The sequence below is a fragment of the Bos taurus genome, chromosome 3 (genome assembly GCF_002263795.3).
Source record: "Bos taurus isolate L1 Dominette 01449 registration number 42190680 breed Hereford chromosome 3, ARS-UCD2.0, whole genome shotgun sequence".
Taxonomy (NCBI): Eukaryota; Metazoa; Chordata; class Mammalia; order Artiodactyla; family Bovidae; genus Bos; species Bos taurus.
Window position 1 is genome coordinate 31530160 of NC_037330.1, and position 20147 is coordinate 31550306.

The 20147-nt window shown below is 40.5% G+C and overlaps 2 protein-coding genes across 3 annotated transcripts in view; one reads left to right on the top strand and one right to left on the bottom strand.

Annotated features, from left to right (window-relative positions):
* The window catches only part of KCND3 (potassium voltage-gated channel subfamily D member 3), a 224720-nt gene extending 218876 nt beyond the window's left edge, over positions 1-5844 (top strand). Inside the window, exon 6 of one of the 2 annotated variants that reach the window (XM_024989618.1) lies at positions 388-5844. In XM_024989618.1, the coding sequence (XP_024845386.1) occupies positions 388-589 (202 nt within the window). In that variant the 3' untranslated portion in view covers positions 590-5844. The remainder of the gene's footprint in view (positions 1-387) is intronic. The other variant, NM_001191378.1, reaches the window with a different exon arrangement.
* A 3737-nt stretch (positions 5845-9581) lies between these two features.
* On the bottom strand, positions 9582-20095 carry DDX20 (DEAD-box helicase 20). Its single transcript, NM_001102118.1, is given in 11 exon segments — positions 9582-11114; positions 14818-14919; positions 15041-15146; positions 15471-15553; positions 16837-16895; positions 16994-17132; positions 17273-17415; positions 17538-17652; positions 18247-18415; positions 19061-19155; positions 19791-20095. Coding segments are annotated over 11 exon segments (2478 nt in total). The 5' UTR covers positions 20092-20095; the 3' UTR covers positions 9582-9948.
* Positions 20096-20147: the final 52 nt, after the last annotated feature.

Here is a 20147-nt window from a genome sequence, read left to right on the forward strand (position 1 = left end):
CAATTGTATTAGACATGGCTTATCCCAGGCTGTTTGTGCATCACAAAGTGATTCTGCTTATATTTAAGCCACTTCCCACTACCTCCAATGAATTGCAAAGAATTCAGGGGAAGTAAAATCAAGTTAAACAAATGACAGGAAATAGTACAATGGAGGGGAAAATGTATACTCTGAATTCCAAAACCCAATATGCATGACTTTTGCAATTTGGGGTAGTTGAGGAATAATCATCAGAATGGATAATTACAGGCCAAATACCAAAAGCAGAGATAGAGGGACACCCAAACCACCTCCTAGTTACTATAAGCTAGACATGTAGAGAGTCACAGAAGCTTTGGGACACTAGCAAGATGAACCATCATCAACTCACTCTTTTTTTTATCCCAGTCGTTCCAGCCTTAATTTGAAAGCAGATGACGGACTGAGACCAAACTGCAAAACATCCCAGATCACCACAGCCATCATCAGCATCCCCACTCCCCCAGCACTAACCCCAGAAGGTGAAAGTCGGCCACCCCCTGCCAGCCCGGGCCCCAACACGAACATTCCTTCCATAGCCAGCAATGTTGTCAAGGTCTCTGCCTTGTAAAACCACTGGACGGAGGGCCAGTGCAGGTAGTGGGAGTGAAGGGGGCTGGCATGTTGGTGGGTGGCCACTGGGACCACTCCCTCCCCCTTCCCCACTATTCCTGCCTGCCCTGTTGCACCCCTAGCACTGAAACTTGTGCCTGGAAGAGAAGGAGGCAGCGAAGGGGCACGTGAGGTTCACTGCTGCTGGCGTGGACACAGCCCTGAGCTACCGCATCTTGCTGGGGCCAGAGGAAGGGAGGATGGGTGGGGGTAGGGATGGGATGTGGGGGTACAGGCTGTGAGTCAGGCCAGGGCCCGGAGGGGGGGGAGCCTCAGACCAAATAACAGATGTTTCTGGAGACCCCAGTGAAGAAAATACAAGACCAAGAGCAGCACAGAGGCCGAGTTGTCACATGCAAAACAGGAAGAAAATATAACACTGTGTATTTAAGCACCTTTTTCAAGGCTCTTAATGGATAATATTTATTCATGGGAAAAGGTGGAAAACAAAAACACCAACGGAGTTTTGTGAAATGTTTTTCTCCATGGACCCAATACCTTTGAACCAAAACTGCATTTTGTGAGGGTTTTTGTTTTTGTTTTTTTCTCTCTCTCCTTTTATAGCAAAAGCTTTTAGGCTAAGAAGTCAGTTACTGCTGAGTTCTCTCTTCGTTCCCCCAGGTAGATGAGGTCAAATGAGTCTGGGCCCCACTGCCCAGCTGACCTGCACAGAGCTGCCAAGTGACCACACAGCAACACTCACCCTCTGTCTGTCCCTGTCTGCTTTGTCTCTGTACCTCTCTGCTTCACCCCCTGGGTGTTTTTCTCTGTGTCTAGCCATCTGTCTCGACACGGACCCCGGTGATCCTGAGACATGTTAAAGAAGGCCTTCTCCACTGCCAAGCAACCACAGACTCATGCCCGGGAGTTCTATTTATGTGAATGCAGTGGTGGAAGAGAACAGAACAGAGCAAAAATGGGCATTTAGGGATGAGGGACATCTACCTTAAAGAGCAGAGTGCTTCCCTTGTGATTGGAACCATTGGTGTTTGAAGTTTGCATTTCTGGAGAAGAAAGGGAATGACCAGATTTATCACATTGGGATCTTGAAAAAGGAAACAGCCAACACTGGAGAGGCACAGGAAATTTCGGCCTGTGCCAGTGGAGAGAGAACAGAAGAACCCAGGGCTCCCAGCAGCAGCCGGCCCCTGTGGCACCTTGCTCTGCACCCTTCTTTCAGGACCCACCATAAAGCCCATCCAGAGCTCTGCCAAAAGGCTCCATGAGCAGTTAACTGCCGAGAAGGCAGTGGTATGGGGACCAAGCTCTGACTTATCTCATACCTGAGGCAACTCCCACAGAGGCTGCAGAAGGTTAAGCCTGGGTGCCTCATGAAGGATTCTCCAGAGTGAAAGCAAGTGAGAGATCACAGATGATATACTTACCTGGTCTGAATGATGCCTTGGGGTCCGAAGAGTCTTTAGGCCAGCTGTCCCTGAAGATAACTGAAATGGGGTAGAAGCCTGATCACCCCCCTGAAAGTGAGGAAGTAATTATTTCCGGAAAACCCAGACACATTTCTGTGCAAGTGGTTTGTAGCCACGTGGGGCTGGGAACACTATTTCTGGAATCCAATCAATTTTCACTGCTTTTAGCAGAGCAGGTGGGCCTTGGGGTGAGTGACAAAGCCCTTACCACCCTTCCCAAACCCTAGCTAGCCTATTGCAGTCTCTCTAGCCTGGATTCTGAGATATAGGAGTTCCTCAAGAACTCTTTATCCATTCAGCAACTTAGTGATTAGCTGTTTAATCATGGGCCGAGAATTTTTCTGCCCACCAGAGGCATCCAGAGGAGTTTCACTAGCCTGGAACCTAAAAATTACCTTCATTGGCTTCCCTATGACCCCAGCTCTATTGACCCTGCAGAAGGAGAAAGTCAAAGGGTTGTGAGGTGACACCTAACCAGAAGGTGAGCAGAAGGGCAGAGGAGAGGGAGCCTTCTACTTCACGCTGTCCTCATTGGTCACTGACTGGGTCCTTTCTCTGATTTCCCCCTAACCCGAGAATGGGGTGGTTCTGGCCCTCTGAGCTCATGGTAGAAGTAGGCAGAAAGGCTTTACAACTACAGAGGAATTCGTGTGTATACACAAACACACAACAACCTAAACACACTCGGGAATAAGTTCTTCAACCCATTCATGTCATACATATGTCTCATTAGGGAAGGCAGAGGACTGGGCTGGACTCCATTTAAATGGCAGGCCAAGGACTAGAAAAGAAACTTTTCTCTTGAAAGAATGGATAATGGAACAAAGTTAGGAAGGTCTAAAGTTTCTAAGTATGTATCATGAGAACTGAATGGGGTAAAGGATAAAGAGGTAAATAGGAGCATGGTTACATATACATGTGAATGAACTGTGTTTAAGAACAGATCATCACAGGGTTAGAATAATGACTGCTCCAACCTGGGACCTGTTTGGTAGTGTACTGGGGGAGCATATTAGTGGTTCCCATAAAAATTAATGGAGAAATTTTAAAAATCATGTCCCAAATAATTTCCTGTTGTTTTTTGACCCTAATGAACTGAATGTTTTGTATTCCTTAAACTTCATTTCCAAATCTCACATTATACCAGGTCCTAAATGACCACTGGGGCTTCCCTGGTGGCTCAGATGGTAAAGCCTCTGCCTGCAGTGCAGGAGACCGGGGTTCAATCCCTGGGTTGGGAAGATCCCCTGGAGAAGGAAATGGCAACCCACTCCAGTACTCTTGTCTGGAAAATTCCATGGACGGAGGAGACTGGTAGGCTATAGTCCATGGGGTCACAAGGAGTCGGACACGACTAAGCGACTTCACTTCACAGCTGATAAAAAGCTTGGGTTGTCTCAGTGGGGTGGATTTGCTCCTGGAAGGATTTCACCTGGATTTCAAAGGACCATTAGACTAACCCCTTCAGCTCCATCCCTCAATGTAGTCTTAGCCAAAGATGAGAAATCCACTTCACTCAAGAAAATGGCTTGTCTACACAACGGAATACAGCCAGAAGGGCCAATACTGCTAAAGGGTATTTGTAAGTAAACAAAAAGGCCAAATGTGCCACGTCAGTTTAATGTCTAACTTAATGGCCAGTGACTGAAGAAATGGGATATTATCAGGGTTTCCAGGGGACAATGGCTTTCTGGGGAAATGGCTTGAGCTTTCATAGTTCTTTCATGAATCACTTCAGCATAATAGAAGATTCACAAAACTACCCATTCGATCCTACTTAACATTAGGGAGGGTTAAAAGCAAACCAATACGCTACATTCAAATGAATGGAAACTTAGAAAACATGGAATTAAGAGTATATCAAACTAGAAGAGATTAGAGACTATCTAAGTCATTTTACAGTATAGGCTGATGCCCAGAGAAATTAAGTGACCTGCTCAAGGTCATGAGGTCATTTAATGACAGGGCTGGAGTCAGAACCCAAGTCCCTTGAATATTCGTCCAATGCTTTTTCCATTACACACATTGCCTCTCAGCAACAATGCTCAGAGAAGACCCATCAGAGATTACTTGCTATAACTACAGACATAGTCATGTGTGAATGCCAATTATTACTTGGACACAAGCCCTTTGAAACCACCTGACTGTACCAGTATAACCCATACCTTGGAAACTACCATCCACTAGATAGAATCAGCTAAGGACTATCAATTCTGTCAAAAGCAGGTGAGTAAGTGTACAGTCAGGTTTTTTCAGTCCAATGCTGTCTTTCCAATGCCCTTAATGAAGAGAGGGCTAGGACATTTTAAAGCATACTTTATGTAGTCTTTAATCCTTTCTACAACCTCTGGTGGTAGTACGTCAAGAACTAAATCTTTAATTCACAGAGGGGAAAACAGGCAGAAAGAAGCTGAGTGACATTCAAATTCACATGGCAAGCTAGTGGCAGAACTAAGATCGCAATCCAGAGCTTAGACATCTTGCCCTGGGACTTTTCCCTTGACATTATGCTGTATTACTCTGAGGCTTGCTTATATGTTTAATACTTGGACTTTCAGAACCATCCTGAGCCAGGACCTCCAGAAGCACACACTGTACTATTCCTCCTTCATCCCCTCCTTTTATTACCAGTGTCAAGCTCAAGACCAGTTGCATAGAATCCTGTTCAAAAGACTAGGTATTCTCAATGATAGTTGAACACGTGAGTCTACGATCATACAGGAGGATAAAGTCAGCAAGTGGAAAAGTGAAAGTAAGAAAAATAAAAAATTTGAACAAAAATTAAAATGGCCAGTTAATGCTGATTCACAATTAACAAGCATCAATTTATGGATATGCTTGAGGACCTGACCCAGTTTTCAAACGATGATTCCTGCAGCTCAGGATCATGTCACTTTTTAGAATTGATCTAAACCTAGATGTTTAGGCTATTAATGAATTCTAGTGATCCAGGCTCCCTCACTTCAATTACCAGAGAAATACAAGGCATAAACATCCTAACGCTGTTAATCTAAGGCAATATTAGTTTCCCTTCTCATCTAGTTGGCATGGTAACCATAACAGGGACCCAAAAGACTACTTTCCCTGAGTTCCTTATGAAATCTCTGCAAAGCTTTAAAATGAGTGAAGGAAAAATGTTATGACCTGTCACCCTTGGAGCCCAAACAGCATCATGATGAGCATCATTAGAACTAAGAGAAAGTGGATCAGAAAAAGAAACAGCTTTAAAGGGGTTCCTTTTGAGTCTTGTTTTCAATTCAGAATGTTCTATGTTTTTCTCATCAAGTGTGGGAATGAATTTCTCTTAGCAGGTTTCTCAACTACACTGGATGATGTCACACTAACCAGTGTAGGGCACTGACCCAAGTCCTGGGGGGCTCCTTGGACCAATAGACTATTTTACAAACCTGGGTGGTGGGAGGGATGGTATATTTTTGATAATCAGACATTCCAATGTAATGTTTTCCTTAGAGGTCACCCTCCCCCATTAATGTTATCGTGAAAAACATCACGTGTGTTCTTTTCTATTTTCATATAATAAATGGGCTTTGCTTACCAACATCACAATGGCAAAGAAGAAATACTGTACAAAACTGCAGAAAGATAAACATGTGAAATCTTTCTATGGAAACAACAACAAAAAACAAACCAACTCTTGAGTTTCCTGTTGTCTTCTTTTGAAACTGTAGTGCGTATGTTAAAATGTGTATCATTTACAGTATTGAGTCATGTGCCACTGCTGTACCCGATGTATCCAATCTGGATTAAACAACGTGCCACAAAATGATTATGACTGTTTAATACCTGTATTCTCCTGCTCTACATTAGAAAATAAGGGTAATTTGAACAGAGACTTTCTCCCTCGCCAGAAAGTCACAGAATCTCAGAAGGGTGCTTAAGCTCTGGTCTCATCTTCCCTTCCCCATCCTCCCTCAATGCGAGCAACTCCTTTATGACATCCGAGATGGTTCTTGCCTGCTTGTATACTTTAGTCATGGATGTTCACTAACAGGGAAAGCATTTGATTGCATTTGTCAACAGCTCTATTTTGAGACTCAGCCCTGCATTACTGAAAGAAAAATAGGCTTTTATGTATCCGTACTGGTTCTGCTGAGAATACACTGAATATCTACCATCTAAACCAACGTCTCAAACTAAAAGGAAAACTCAAAATTAAACTCTATATAGAGTATAGCAAAAAGCTCGGATATTAGAGGACAGAGCACATGTTCAGGTTCTATCATTTATATGACTTCACATTAGTGTTTGTGTGTGTGCATGTGGTCACACCCTGCAGCTTACAGGATTCTTAGTTCCCTGACCAGGGATTGAACCCTTGTTCCTGGCAGTGGAAGCACGGATGTCTTTAACCACTGGACTGCCAGGGAAGCTCCCAGTCTCTTCTCTCTTGGCTTCAGTTTGTTTCCTCATCTTAAAAATGAGGGGACTGGGTTAGATATCTTGAAGATCTCTTCTTAGTAATTCTGGTTTAGGTAGTGAGAACTGGCATTTTCACATTTCACCATAATGTGGCAAGAACAATGGGAGTTCTTTTGATTTCCCCACAACAGCCATCGATGAAAATTGTAAGGTTAAGGCAAATATAAGGTTTGCTGTGTGTAAATGTAAAGCAAATGTGTGATGCCGGAAGGCCCTGAGTTGGCTGTGAAATTCTTTTCTATCACTAATGTTCATAGCTTTATCATCCACTAGGTGTCACTACAGATCCACAGTTCAAACAATCTGGAGCAGAATAATGAAATCAAATGCATGGTGAGCAATATGTGCTTTTTCATGAAAAAAGCACATGTTAACTGGGGTATACATGCTTGTTCACAGACACAAAGCAATAAACATATTCTGTCAAAATGAGAGAACCTGGTAATGCAGTTCCAATGTCAGTTATGACTATCAAAAATATAATTTTATTTTTTAAGATTAAGATAGGGTTATTTATATTTGAGGGAGGGGAAAAATACCTAAGACTTTAAACTACTCCCTTGACTCATACAAGTTGATCCATTAAGTATCATAATTTCTGTTCAATTATTTTTAGTGTTCAAGGGCTCTTACCTTTAAACCATTTTTTTAAGGTTAGTGATCGTGTTAGTAGCTTAGTCATGATGTCCAACTCTTTGTGACCCCAGGAACTGTAGCCTGCTAGCCTCCTATGTCCATCGAATTCTCAAGGCAAGAATACTAAAATGGGTTGCCATTCCCTTCTCCAGGGGAACTTCTCAACCCAGGGATCAAACCCAGGTCACCCACACTTCAGGGAGTCTTTATGGCCTGAGCCACCAAAGAAGCCCTTTTTAAGGTTAGGTTAGGTTTAAAAGGTTAGCAATTATTACTGCAATATTTACACTACTTTTAAAGATTACTTTTAATTACCCAAAGTTATATTCTTTAAGTCAGAATCATCCAAAGCAACAGGTTTCCCAAACACTTCTCTACATGTTAATGCTGCTAGCCTAATTTATGTCTAACTTGAACAGCTATATAAATGTATGGATTTAGTATTCTAGAAGTCAGACATTAAACCAATTCATAGTAGTCATGTATGTAAATGTATAAAGGCTCTCTATACTCATAAAAAGATATTCCTTTTCTCTAGAAATTATCTTATTAGTCATGTACCAGTTAAATCTTAGAGCTGGAAGGGACCCTAAAAATCTTTTGGTCTAACTGTCTCCTTTTACTGGTGAGACTATTGGACTTTGAGAGGTTAAATGACTGCTGCTGCTGCTGCTACGTCGCTTTAGTTGTGTCCGACTCTGTGCGACCCCATAGACGGCAGCCCACCAGGCTTCCCGTCCCTGGGATTCTCCAGGCAAGAACACTGGAGTGGGTTGCCATTTCCTTCTCCAATGCATGAAAGTGAAGTGAAAGTCAAGTCGCTCAGTCGTGTCCGACTCTAGCGACCCCATGGACTGCAGTCTACCAGGCTCCTCCGTCCATGGGATTTTCTAGGCAAGAGTACTGGAGTGGGGTGCCAGTGCCTTCTCTGGGTTAAATGACTAGTACAAGGTAAAAAAGTTGGTAGCAGAGAGTCAACTAAGACAAACACTCCTTCCACTACACCACAAAACATTCTCAAGTAAATCTGCCTAAAACCTACCTACAGCTCCTAACAGATTAGGGGGATGTGCACCTAGACTGATAATTTCAGCAGATTCCTTCCACAGCCAGCACAATAACTACACCTCTTATCTGGGAAAGGTAACTGCTGAAATGTTCCAAGGAAAATGCTTATGAAAAATGAAATCAGTATCTTCATGTGTTATGGTATATGCTTACCTCCAGCTTATTTTCCTTTTTTTTTTTAAAAAAAAAAGCAAACACAAAAAAGACAACCCTAAAAGAGAATCCAATTAATTTCAAGACTAATGGGTATCCTAATTTCTAATTAAGATACAGAAGTATCCTAATTAAAATCCCCTAGCAATGATAAACTGTGAACTTGGCTGTACTGTGGGGGAAAAGGGTAGGGAAAAAAAAAAAGAGCTAAGCTCAATTATGTAACAACAGGATCTTAAACGTGTAATTAAAGTCATCTTAATGACATGCTGGACCTAATTATGGATTTGCTATTTACAGTGTTAATTCACTCTAACTTGGTAATACATGTACAGTACTGGTATGTATAAGTAAAGCCTATCACTGCCCAACCCAAAATGACAGGAATCTAAGTTAAACCATTAGGGCTGTGTTATGTGAGTGCTGGACAGTTAATGACAATGGCTGCAGATGTTTGCTGACAGCCCTGGGGGAAAATGTTAATACTGCCTAGACAAGTATGTACACAGGAAAGGAGAGCTTCCCTTTTAAAAAGTAAATACATATCTCTGTTCATAGGTGGTTCTCTCACTACAAATCCCTTTCACAGAAAGGATTTGGAACCAAAAATGAATTCATAAAAGGGATGCTATAAAGAAATTAAAGAATATGTAACTTCTAATTACATTTTTCTAAATCATAATTTATAGACACAGAATTTCAGAAAAATGCTAGAAACTTCCCTTAGCCTACTAACTAGCAGAATAAGGCAGCTATTAATCTGGGTCCCAGAGATGGGCTTCAAAAGGTCTATGAACCCTTTGAAAAAAAATTGTTTACAGAATGAGAAACTTTTGGGGACAAATCTATAGCTTTCATCAGATTCATAGAAGGATCCAAAAATCAACAAAGATGAAGAGCTGCTCCTTTTCCTGAGAAACAAAAGACAGCCACTGATCCTTAGCTATTTAATGCATATCAAAAACACAGACAGCTCCCATAATCTTAAAAATAAGACATCATCATCAAAAGATGAACAATAAACATGTCAGCACAGTTGGCTGAATTTCTTTTTTCACTGGAAGCAAATAGCATCAAATCAAGGACCTTGGGAAAGTCTAAATCAATGTTTATTCCCAAAAGGAGAAGCAGTTTTCTATCTACCATGCTACAAATTTCTGTAAGAACACACCTCTATGGAAATGCAGCCCAAGACTTTTGGAAAGAACTCCACAACATAAACCAGCATTACCTTTCAAATCTCAAGGTTTTTATTTCTTTTAAAGTAAGCAGTGGTATAAGTCTTTTTCAGTGTTTCTTTTCAGAACGGCTTATAGAAAATGGCACCCTGGGACCTTTAGCTTTACATCCCCCAAATTTTCTTTCAGGAATCTAATCCAGGAAGTTTCTTTAAAAAGATCTTTAAAAAGATAATACACTTGACCTACATCAGGTTGATTTAGGTCAAAACAACCTGAAAAATAGATATGTCCCAGCAGAAAGCCTCAAGACTTCTCCAGTTCCTCAAAAAATGCCACTATACACCACTCCCCGATAGGTCAAGGAGGATGGCAATCACTTGATATGCCCAGATGGTGTGAGGGACAGCCTACTGTCACTGGGTGCTGTGCATCATTTCTTGTAGATAAACGGTATTCATCTGATAGGCTGCCATCCAACTTGGATGCCTCTGAGCATTCCAATAATACGACTGAGAAGCAGCAGCATAGTATTCCTGCCATGCCCTATAGTAAGCTCTCCAGTACTCCTCATAGTCCTGATATGTATCAGAAAAACTTGGATGTGTTTCCCTCTGGCAGTCATACCAACCATCTTCCTGGGGTTCTGTCTGCAATCGATAGGAAGATCGCCTGGGAAGGTTTCTCCGGCTCTGCTTAGCTCTCTGGTTATGGTTAGCGCCCTCCTTATGCCTTGTCTTTACTTGGATTTCAGTTGATTCTTGATACTCTACTAGGCTAGGGGTGTCATTTCCATTCAGAGGCTGTTCCAAAGAGATATGGCCATCCATAGGAATAGATTCTGAGTCTTTCAGCTGAGTATCAGAAGAAACTTCCAAGTATGACTTATTTCCTTTGCTCTGGGAAGAAGTCCTTGAGCTGTAAGAATCACTGTCACTCTCGGAGTCTCCAGACTGGCTGCTACTTGCCAATATCTGCACTCTCTCTTCAGTAATCCTGTTTTTCACAAAACCATTTTGAGGATTCACAGACTGATCCCCAGGACCTGTGTAGTGTCTGATGATTTCCACAGGTTTCTCTAAACCCTCTTTAATATAGTGTTCATAATCCTCCACCAATTCTGCAAAAGTCAAAATACACGGCAAATGGGTTTTAAAGGAAGACAGACAAGGAATTTTGGGGAGTGACACAGAAGCTTCTTTGACTTGGTGCTGACTGTTAGTAGGGTTTTCAATAGAGGTCTGAACAGAATTCTTCATTTGCTCTTCCGGTTGTACTGCACAGCCCAGTTCTTTTGGTGATATGACTTTTTCTACGATTCCACACTCTGAATGGCTTTTCACAGGAAGTTTTTGTTTGGTATTACTTTTTGATTTCACTGATACTGTAGATATAGAAGTATTCCTAGATGAAGCCATGTGTTTACCATGAGCTTTCTGAGTTTGAAAGGTTCTCTCTATTTTTTGAATATGCTTTTTTAGAGGCTGGGTAGGTACACTTGCTAAACCATATGTATGCATGGCAGCTTCAACCTCCACATCCCAATCCAAACATTCTTCCATCAGATCAGGAGGAATAGGATCTACATAAAAGGAATTAAAAAGTATTAAATTCTCAAGTTGCTTTAGACCAGCATTTTCTGAATGGTTTAAATAAAGCTTTCCATGGTCAAAAGAGTTAAGAAACAAAATACACTAACAATATACTAAGAAGCTTAATATATTAGTATTTTAAAAGACCTAAGTAATCCTCAGAGGAAAGAATTTTGGTGACAAATATACAAGACCATCCCATACTCATTAGCAGTATCACCCTCTAACCTCTCAGTGAAAAGAGCTGATTCTAGGAGTAAGGTGCCTCTGTAGCAGTTCTCCTACCCCTCGTCATCTCCCTCTCACCAACTTCTGCCTGTGATCTCACGACTCATAGCAGCAAAACAAAGGTATTAGAAAACAGACCATGCTCCCTAAAGCTTACCAACTGGGAAATATTACAACCGCAACTCTGCACCCAAGTAAATCTGCCACCCTATATTATATTCTACCAGGGAAAAATCAACTCCCTCAATGGTGGAGGGAAAAAACCTCCACAGGGGAAAAAAGACAGATAGATGACTGTGAAAAGACCTGTGATATCAATGGCACTTGTAAATCTAAAAAAATGTACTGGTTCCAACCCTCTGAATTTCCTCTTCCAGCCAGGTGTGACAATTTGCTTCTACCTACACTCAGGTCTTTCCAAAGTGTGACCAATTTTCATCTTAGAGCAAGTACACAGAGCCTCAGCTTTACAAAGAGCTCACCTGTCACTGCTGGTGCTGTTCCATGTATGTGTACCCACTACTCATTCCCTCAGATCTGGATTCTTCAGCTGGGGCTCTTGATTCTTCATTGAATAGAAACTCTGACTAAACTCAGATTCCCGCTAAGATGATATCCCTTGCTTGCAGAGATATATCATTCAGGTCAATTTCCCTCCTAATCCTGCTCCTGGATACTCACCTGAACAGTCTGTGGTCACACAAGTGTCTAGTCCAATACAGATCTAACACCATGAGTATCATTTTCTCACAATTTCAGGGCTCTGTTAACACTTCATAAAGATCCAAATACATGTCATTTTCCAGTAACCAAAGACAACTTTTTATCACTAGATGTTATGATACTGAATCCTACCACAAGGCCTACTCCTCATATGTCAATCTTCAATTTTTTTCTGTATTTATAATTACAAAGATTATCAATACTTATAGAGAGAATTAACAAAATATAGTCTCAGAGAACCTAAAGACCATCTACTCTAAAAACAAATACTTTGTAAACCCAGACATAAGCTTAGAGTAATTTTAAAAATCTGTAAAAAGATCATAAAATGAATTATCACAAAGCCAGAACTACTAAAATTCACAGTACTCCTAGACCTGTGCTTAATCTAGCTTTGTAAAAATCACTAAAGGAGTGAAATATATTGGTAAATATTCACTGCCATATTTATTCAATAACATATCCCATTTTCTAGAAGATCACTTACATATATGTTTATATAACTATACAATATCTATATTGTATATATATATACAATATATATATACAATATACAATATTGTATAATATATACAATATTATATAGATATGTATCTATATAATATATGGAGGAGGAGATAACAGAGGATGAGATGGTTGGATGGCATCACTGACGCATTGGACATGAGTTTGAGTAGGCTCCGGGAATTGGTGATGGACAAGGAAGCCTGGCATGCTGCAATCCATGGGATCACAGAGTTGGACAGAACTGAGAGACTGAACTGATTGATGTGTGTGTGTGTGTGTGTTTGTGTGTGTGTGTATATACACACCTGCTTTTATATATATATATATATATATATATATATATATATATATATATATATGCCTGTCTCTTGGGAAATCTGTATGCAGGTCAGGAAGCAACAGTTAGAACTGGACATGGAACAACAGACTGGTTCCAAATAGCAAAAGGAGTACATCAAGGCTGTATATTGTCACCCTGCTTATTTAACTTACATGCAGAGTACATCATGAGAAACACTGGGCTGGATGAAGCACAAGCTGGAATCAAGACTGTCAGGAGAAATATCAATAACCTCAGATATGGAGATGACACCACCCTTATGGCAGAAAGCAAAGAGGAACTGAAGAGCCTTTGATGAAAGTGAAAGAGGAGAGTGAAAAAGTTGGCTTAAAGCTCAACATTCAGAAAATGAAGATCATGGCATCTGGTCCCATCACTTCATGGGAAATAGATGGGGAAACAGTGGAAACAGTGGCTGACTTTATTTTGGGGGGCTCCAAAATCACTGTGGATGGCGACTGCAGCCATGAAATTAAAAGATGCTTGCTCCTTGGAAGAAAAGCTATAACCAACCTAGACAGCATATTTAAAAGCAGTGGCATTACTTTGCCAACAAAGGTCCATCTAGTCAAGGCTATGGTTTTTCCAGTAGTCATGTATGGATGTGAGAGTTGGACTATAAAGAAGGCTGAGCACCAAAGAATTGATGCTTTTGAACTGTGATGTTGGAGAAGACTCTTGACAGTCCCTTGGACAGCAAGGAGATCCAACCAGTCCATCCTAAAGGAAATCAGTCCTGAATATTCATTTGAAGGATTGATGTTGAAGCTGAAACTCCAATACTTTGCCCACCTGATGCAAAGAACTGACTCATTTGAAGACCCTGATGATGGGAAAGATTGCAGGCGGGAGGAGAAGGGGATGACAGAGGATGAGATGGCTGGATGACTTCACCAACTCAATGGACATGAGTCTGAGTAAACTCCAGGAGCTGGTGATGGACAGTGAGGCCTGGCGTGCTGCAGTCCATGGGGTCACAAAGAGTCGGACACGACTGAGCGACTAAACTGAACTGAACACACTAACATGCATACATTAACATATACAGTTGACCTTTGAATAACACAGGTTTGAACTGAGGGTTTGAAGGTCCAGTCATACACAGACTTCTTCCAGTATATATGACAGTACTACACAGTCTGCTGTTGGCCGAATCAGTGAATGTGGAAATACAGATATGGAGGGCTGACTCTGAGTTATACAGGGACTTATGCTGCGCAGAGGCTCAGCACCTCCAACTCCCATGTTATTCAAGGGTCAGCCGTACAGCATATAAATCATATTTCCACACAAGAGTTTAGGGTTTTTAAAAAAAGTTTTCAAGAAATCATTAATAGTTTCAAAACATGCATTGTTTCCAAGATGGCACTTTTAAAAAGAAGCTTGATAAATGATTCATTATAATCAAAAGAAAATACTTAAACATTTTCAGAAGTGTTCAAATTAAAGATACTTCCTCATAATAACAAAGGAGAACATGAGAAGAATTATCTTCACCACAACATAAAAGGTAAGATACATCCTTGATATAAAAGAATAAAATCAAATTTGAAGGCTATAAACTATGGAGTTAATACAACAGAAATATATTTTTCACTTTTCATGTGAAAAATATATTGTTAGCTTACAATTTTCTCCCTGCTACTTATTAACTTTAAGACCTTAGGCAAATAGTTAACCTCTCTCTGTCTCAATATCCTCTTCTACAAAGGTAGATAATAATAGCACATAACTCAAAGGATTGTGGTGAGCATTAGATGAGTTAACATACATAAATATTTATAAATACTTAGAACATTACACATCATAAATACTCTATGTTTGCTATTATTTTTATTAGGCCTATCATCATTACCATTATTATTTCAACAGCAAATGAAACAGATAAAATATACCTGGTAAAGGCAGAAGATTGATAGTACATTTCTGGGCAATTTTCATCATCATGTTTTCTTCTTCTCCCCTGCAGCAGTAGGTCACTGTCAGTCCCAAAGTTCCTAAAGCACCGAAAGAATGTTAAGTAGTAAGTCAGTTTTCATATAAATGACATTCCAAGTCCACTTGCCACAGTATAGCTTCCTCCCCTTAAAGAAAGCATCTCAATTTTTTTCTTTTTACCAAAACGGCCAGCTCTGCCAATTCGATGCATATATGTCTCGCAGTCCAATGGTACATCCAGGTTTACAACTAGGTTCACCTTCTCAGCATCAATTCCACGGGAAGTCTTGAATTGAAGAAAAGAACAAGTGCTTGTTTGCAGTAACGACTGCATGGACACACCATTATTCTAGTGTAACCAAGAGCCAAATTAAGAACAGGAGGATATTTAGGAGCAAAGGAAAATTTGTTTCTAATAAATAACTGCCTTCAAGAATAAATATTAAAAACACAAAAGACAGTTTTAGGAAAACATATTCCCCAGCACTGGAATATGATTATCTTCTGGTATTCCTGTCAGATACACCCACCTAAAGTAATAGTTGAAATCTGTACATTTGATAACATATGTCCAGATGGATTAGTCACCCAAACTGAACAGGAAATTTACCAGATCTGTGGAAATGAGGACTCTGCAATGAAACTGCTTCAGTTTAGCCATAGCATCAAGACGCCGATTCTGATCCATGTTGCCTAAAAAGATCCAGAAATAAAGTCACATAAAACAAGCTAATATACATTTATCAAATCCACAAAAAGCAGAAATAGTAATACCCAGTCTTAACAGTTAAAAAATGTAACAACCAAAGTTAATTCTGTCATTATATGGAAATCTAGGTTATGACCTAAAGTCAGAATCTTTTAAAATATAGTTAGGCAATCAACTCAAAATTCAATTTTAATTTTTTTCTTATTTTTATTTTTTGGCCTAGCTGCAGTATGTGGGGATCTTAGTTTTCCAACCTGAGATTAAACTCATGCCTCCCTGCAGTGGGAACACAGAGTCTTAACCACTGGACTACCAGGGAAGTCCCTAAAAATTCATTTTTAAACGGTGACTTAGGCTATGCCTGCAGATATAACATTATATCTAAAAGTTACATATAAGGTTTAACAATTCTTAGCAAAATAAAATTGCTTTAATCAGCTGCTTATCAATTTGGTATTGAAGTGTGATCTACAGTCCAAATATTGGTCCACGAGATATATCATTACCAAACAAGCCTATACTAACAGGTTAAAAACTAAGCTGAGATAGCAACCAAAGCTCTAAAAAGGCTCTCACTGATCAAAAATTCCTTTAAATCTTCCATTCCTAGGTCAGCAGTAATAATTCACCTTTGTGTCAAAAATCAATCAGTTCTGAGTCTTCCTTGGTAGTAGTTCAGTGATAAAGAATCTGCCTGCCAACGCAGGAGACATGGATTCAATCCCTGGTTTGGAAAGATCCTTCATGCTGTGGAGCAACTAAACCCATGCATCACAACTACTGAAGCCTGCGAGCCTAGAGTCCATGCTCCACAACAAGAGAAGCCACTGCAGTGAAAAGCCCAATCGCTGACACTAGAGAAAAAGCCTTCACAGCAATGAAGACCCACCACAGTCATAAATAAATAAATGAAAATCAATCAGTTTTGCCTTCCAAGAGACCATAAAAGTCAATTCAGTCAGCAATTCTTAGCAATTTTAACATGATTATCTTAAGACAAAAAAAAGACTTTGTTTCTATAAAATCAGTTATTTGTGTATATAACTCAAGTTTTCTACTATATTATAAACCATGTTACTTCTTAAAAAAACAAGGATATTGGTATAACCAAATCTCAGTGAAAAATAAACCTGAAATTCCGTTTACTCTAAAGACTCAGTATAACCCCACATTAACAAGTCAACTCATAAAGTGGTATCTCTTCTGACTTGGGAGAAGCTTCAAGTCAGGATACTCAACAAAGATTAAGGTTAAGAGATGAAGTTACCTGAAATGTACTCGGCAGGAAAGCCTTTAGAAGAAAGGATATCAGCCAAGTGTTGTGCTCTATGAAAAATAACACAGAGGGTTATAATTTTACAAATACTGCCCACACCTATCTTTGTATTTCATAAGTTCCCCAGATGACTTTTAAGGTACAGTACCTGCTGTGTAAGTTAGAAAAGACTAAGGCTTGATTAAATGGAATTTTGCTGAACAGTTCCTGTAAATGTTGAGTCTTTTCCTCAAAAATCTTATGGGCCAAAGGGTATGAATTGACAATCTTATAATACTGCTTCAAACCTATAAAGAAGAGTCTTCTGTTAAAACAAACCTATTTGCTAAATAAAGCAAATATGAAAGCAATAGACAACTAAACAAAAGAAAGCTCCAGAATATCATGAACAAACCCAGTAAGTAACAAATCCAATATCTATACACACCTATTAGGCTCGGATCACTGGAATTTAGTCTTACAAAAGTGGGCTCCCTCATGTACTTTGTCAAAGCATTAGCCAAAAATTCAGGGTAAGTAGCTGACACTGCCAACATCTGTTTACTTGCAGGCAAGGAAGAATAAATCCAACTGCAAAATAAAAGAAAAACACACACTCTGAAAACTATTCAGATGGTAATCACCACTTAGAAAAGCCAAAGACAGATACTTTGGAGCACCATTTTAATAATCAAGTTACTTATTTTTCTTACTTTATTTGTTCTTGGAAGCTGCCTTCTTCTAAGAGCTTATCTGCTTCATCAAGAATAAAGAGACGTATACTGCCTGGATTCAAGTAGTCAAGTTCTATCAGTTGTTTAATTCTGCCTAAATTCCAGAAAACAAAACAAAACATATTCAAATATTCACAATTCACCAATTTGTGGAAATTTCAACCAATTCTGTTACTCTACTTAACAGGTGGAACTGCTGATCTGAGCCAACCCTCACTATTCTCTATTTACACACTAAACCCCACAAATTAGAAATCTTGAGTTCTGATCCTGCCTAAATCTGTTACTCTTCCCTCACATTTCACCACCAATATGTATGGAAAATAAACACTATTCCTATTAAGAGCTGTAAGGCACTGAATGCTAGATTGTGATTCTGAGTGATTCATGACTGAAAGACAATACGGAAGCAAAGAATAATCCCAATCCATGGCTTAGAAGGGCTTCCTGAAAGTCATCTCAGTACTCTTCTTTTCAAAGGCCTATCCCATACTTATCCTTAGGAATGGAGATTTTATACATTCTGTTGGTAATCCAGTCATGTGTTTATATCTCACTAATCTAATGTTCTTCATCTTTAATACTCAAAATAATTACCATAGTTATCAAAGACTGCCATATTCTTATTGTTACATTAAAGTGCTCAGTTACTTAAAAGCCTAGTAATTAAAAGGTGCTGATATCTTACCAGGAGAACCAACAGCAATATGACACTTTTTAAGTCTGGTTTTGTCTTGAGATAATGGAGTCCCTCCAATAAACACATGACATTCTAACCCTTCCATTTTTATTCCAATGGCTGTGATAACAGAATGTATCTGTACAGCAATTTCTCTTGTAGGAGCCAAGATCAAAATCTAAAAACAAAACATAAAATATACCTTTAACAAGTCAGCAGAATAAATATATAAGGTAGGACTCAAAAAGATATCCCCAGTGCCTGGCATAATTGTTTACAGATAACATGGGCAAATCATACTATCTTTAACATATCTTTGTTGAAGAAATGATCCCCAAACCCAAATCTCCTGTTAATTTGGGTAAGGCCATCTTAGACACACTCTGAATCTAGAAAATGGGAGATCAGTATAATACAGTCACTGTTAAGAACCACCTAGTTACGACAACAGCCAATTACCTCATTACCACAAATCAGGCAAAATGCTAAACCTCACCATAATCTGGTGAGCAAATAAAAGCATAAAAAAAAATCCCTATTTGTATTCTCAAGAAATGACAAAATTGATACACATGGCAGACTTGTTTTATTTAACATGTAGTAATAACAGAAATCTCTAAACTTCTATTTGGTCACTATCCCATCCATACCTCCACCACTCAATAGCCTCAATGTCTACTTTCCCCGTACACTTGTCATCTATGCCTCAAGGGAATCATTCACCAACTTCACTTCTATCTCTGAGGAGCCACTGGTATTTCATCTGACGTGTAGTAAAATCTACATAACATACCCTCCTTTGGGTCATCTGAGCTAAACTCACCTGGGTACTTAGGTTCTCAAGAACAAGAGAGTCCAAAGCAATGGTGGAGAAGACACAGGTTTTCCCAGTTCCAGACTTAGCCTGAACAATTAAATCTGAGAAGAAAAAAAAGTTAGCTAGGACTGAAGAAACTTAGGTACGAATCCCAGAACTAGAAGGGTCTCCAGAGATCACATCGTTGGCACTTTGGTTTTTACCCTTAACTCTTAAAAAAGCATGAAGCCATATCCAGAAACAGGCCTCCTCCCTGAACCCCTACCATTTCTTTTCTTCTTTAGGCTTAAGAACCAGAGGTTTGAAGTATGAAATCAAAGTATCAGTAGGGTCACATTCCCTCCAAAGGCTCTATGGTCTCAATACAATTCTTCCCTGTCTCTTCCAGCTTCTGATGGCTCTGATATTTCTTGGCGCGAAGCTGTGTAACTACAATTTCTGGCTTTAGTCACTGGATTTAGGGCCTACCCTAATCCAGGATGATCTTATCCGAGATCCTTACTGTTTGCTTTTCTCAAACATAGAATCATTTGTCAGAATGGAATGGACCTTAAATATCTCCAAATTCAGTACTGCGCCTCCGTTTGACAGTGTAGGAAATAGAGGCTCGCGGAATGCGGTGTCGTGACCCTGCAGGCAGCCGCCCTGGGCCCTTCCCGGCCTTCGCCATGGCTCGACCGCCCCCAGCATCCCCCACCTTCGGCCCTCCTGGCTCCGCTAGTGCCCCCTCCCTCACCGAGTCCACATCGCCCCAGAGGGATGGCCTTCAGCTGCACGGGCGACGGCCGCTCGAAGCCAACCGCCCGAAGGCCCTCCAGCACCGGGCGCGACAGCAGCAGCGACTCGAAGTCTGCTGGCTCTGCCAGCAGCACGTCCCCAGTGCGGGTCCGCGGGCCGCTGATGTCGTGAGCCGTCCGCAGGGTCCGCACCGGCCGGGAGGCTGGCTCCGGGGCCGAGAAATGCGTGGCCACACGCTCCGCCGGCATAGCCGTCTCCACGGTCTCTAAGGCCGCTGGGGCTTCAAACGCCGCCGCCATGGTAGCCGCGCCGCCGGATCTCGCGGTACTTGGGGCGAGGCTGAGAGCCTGAGAGC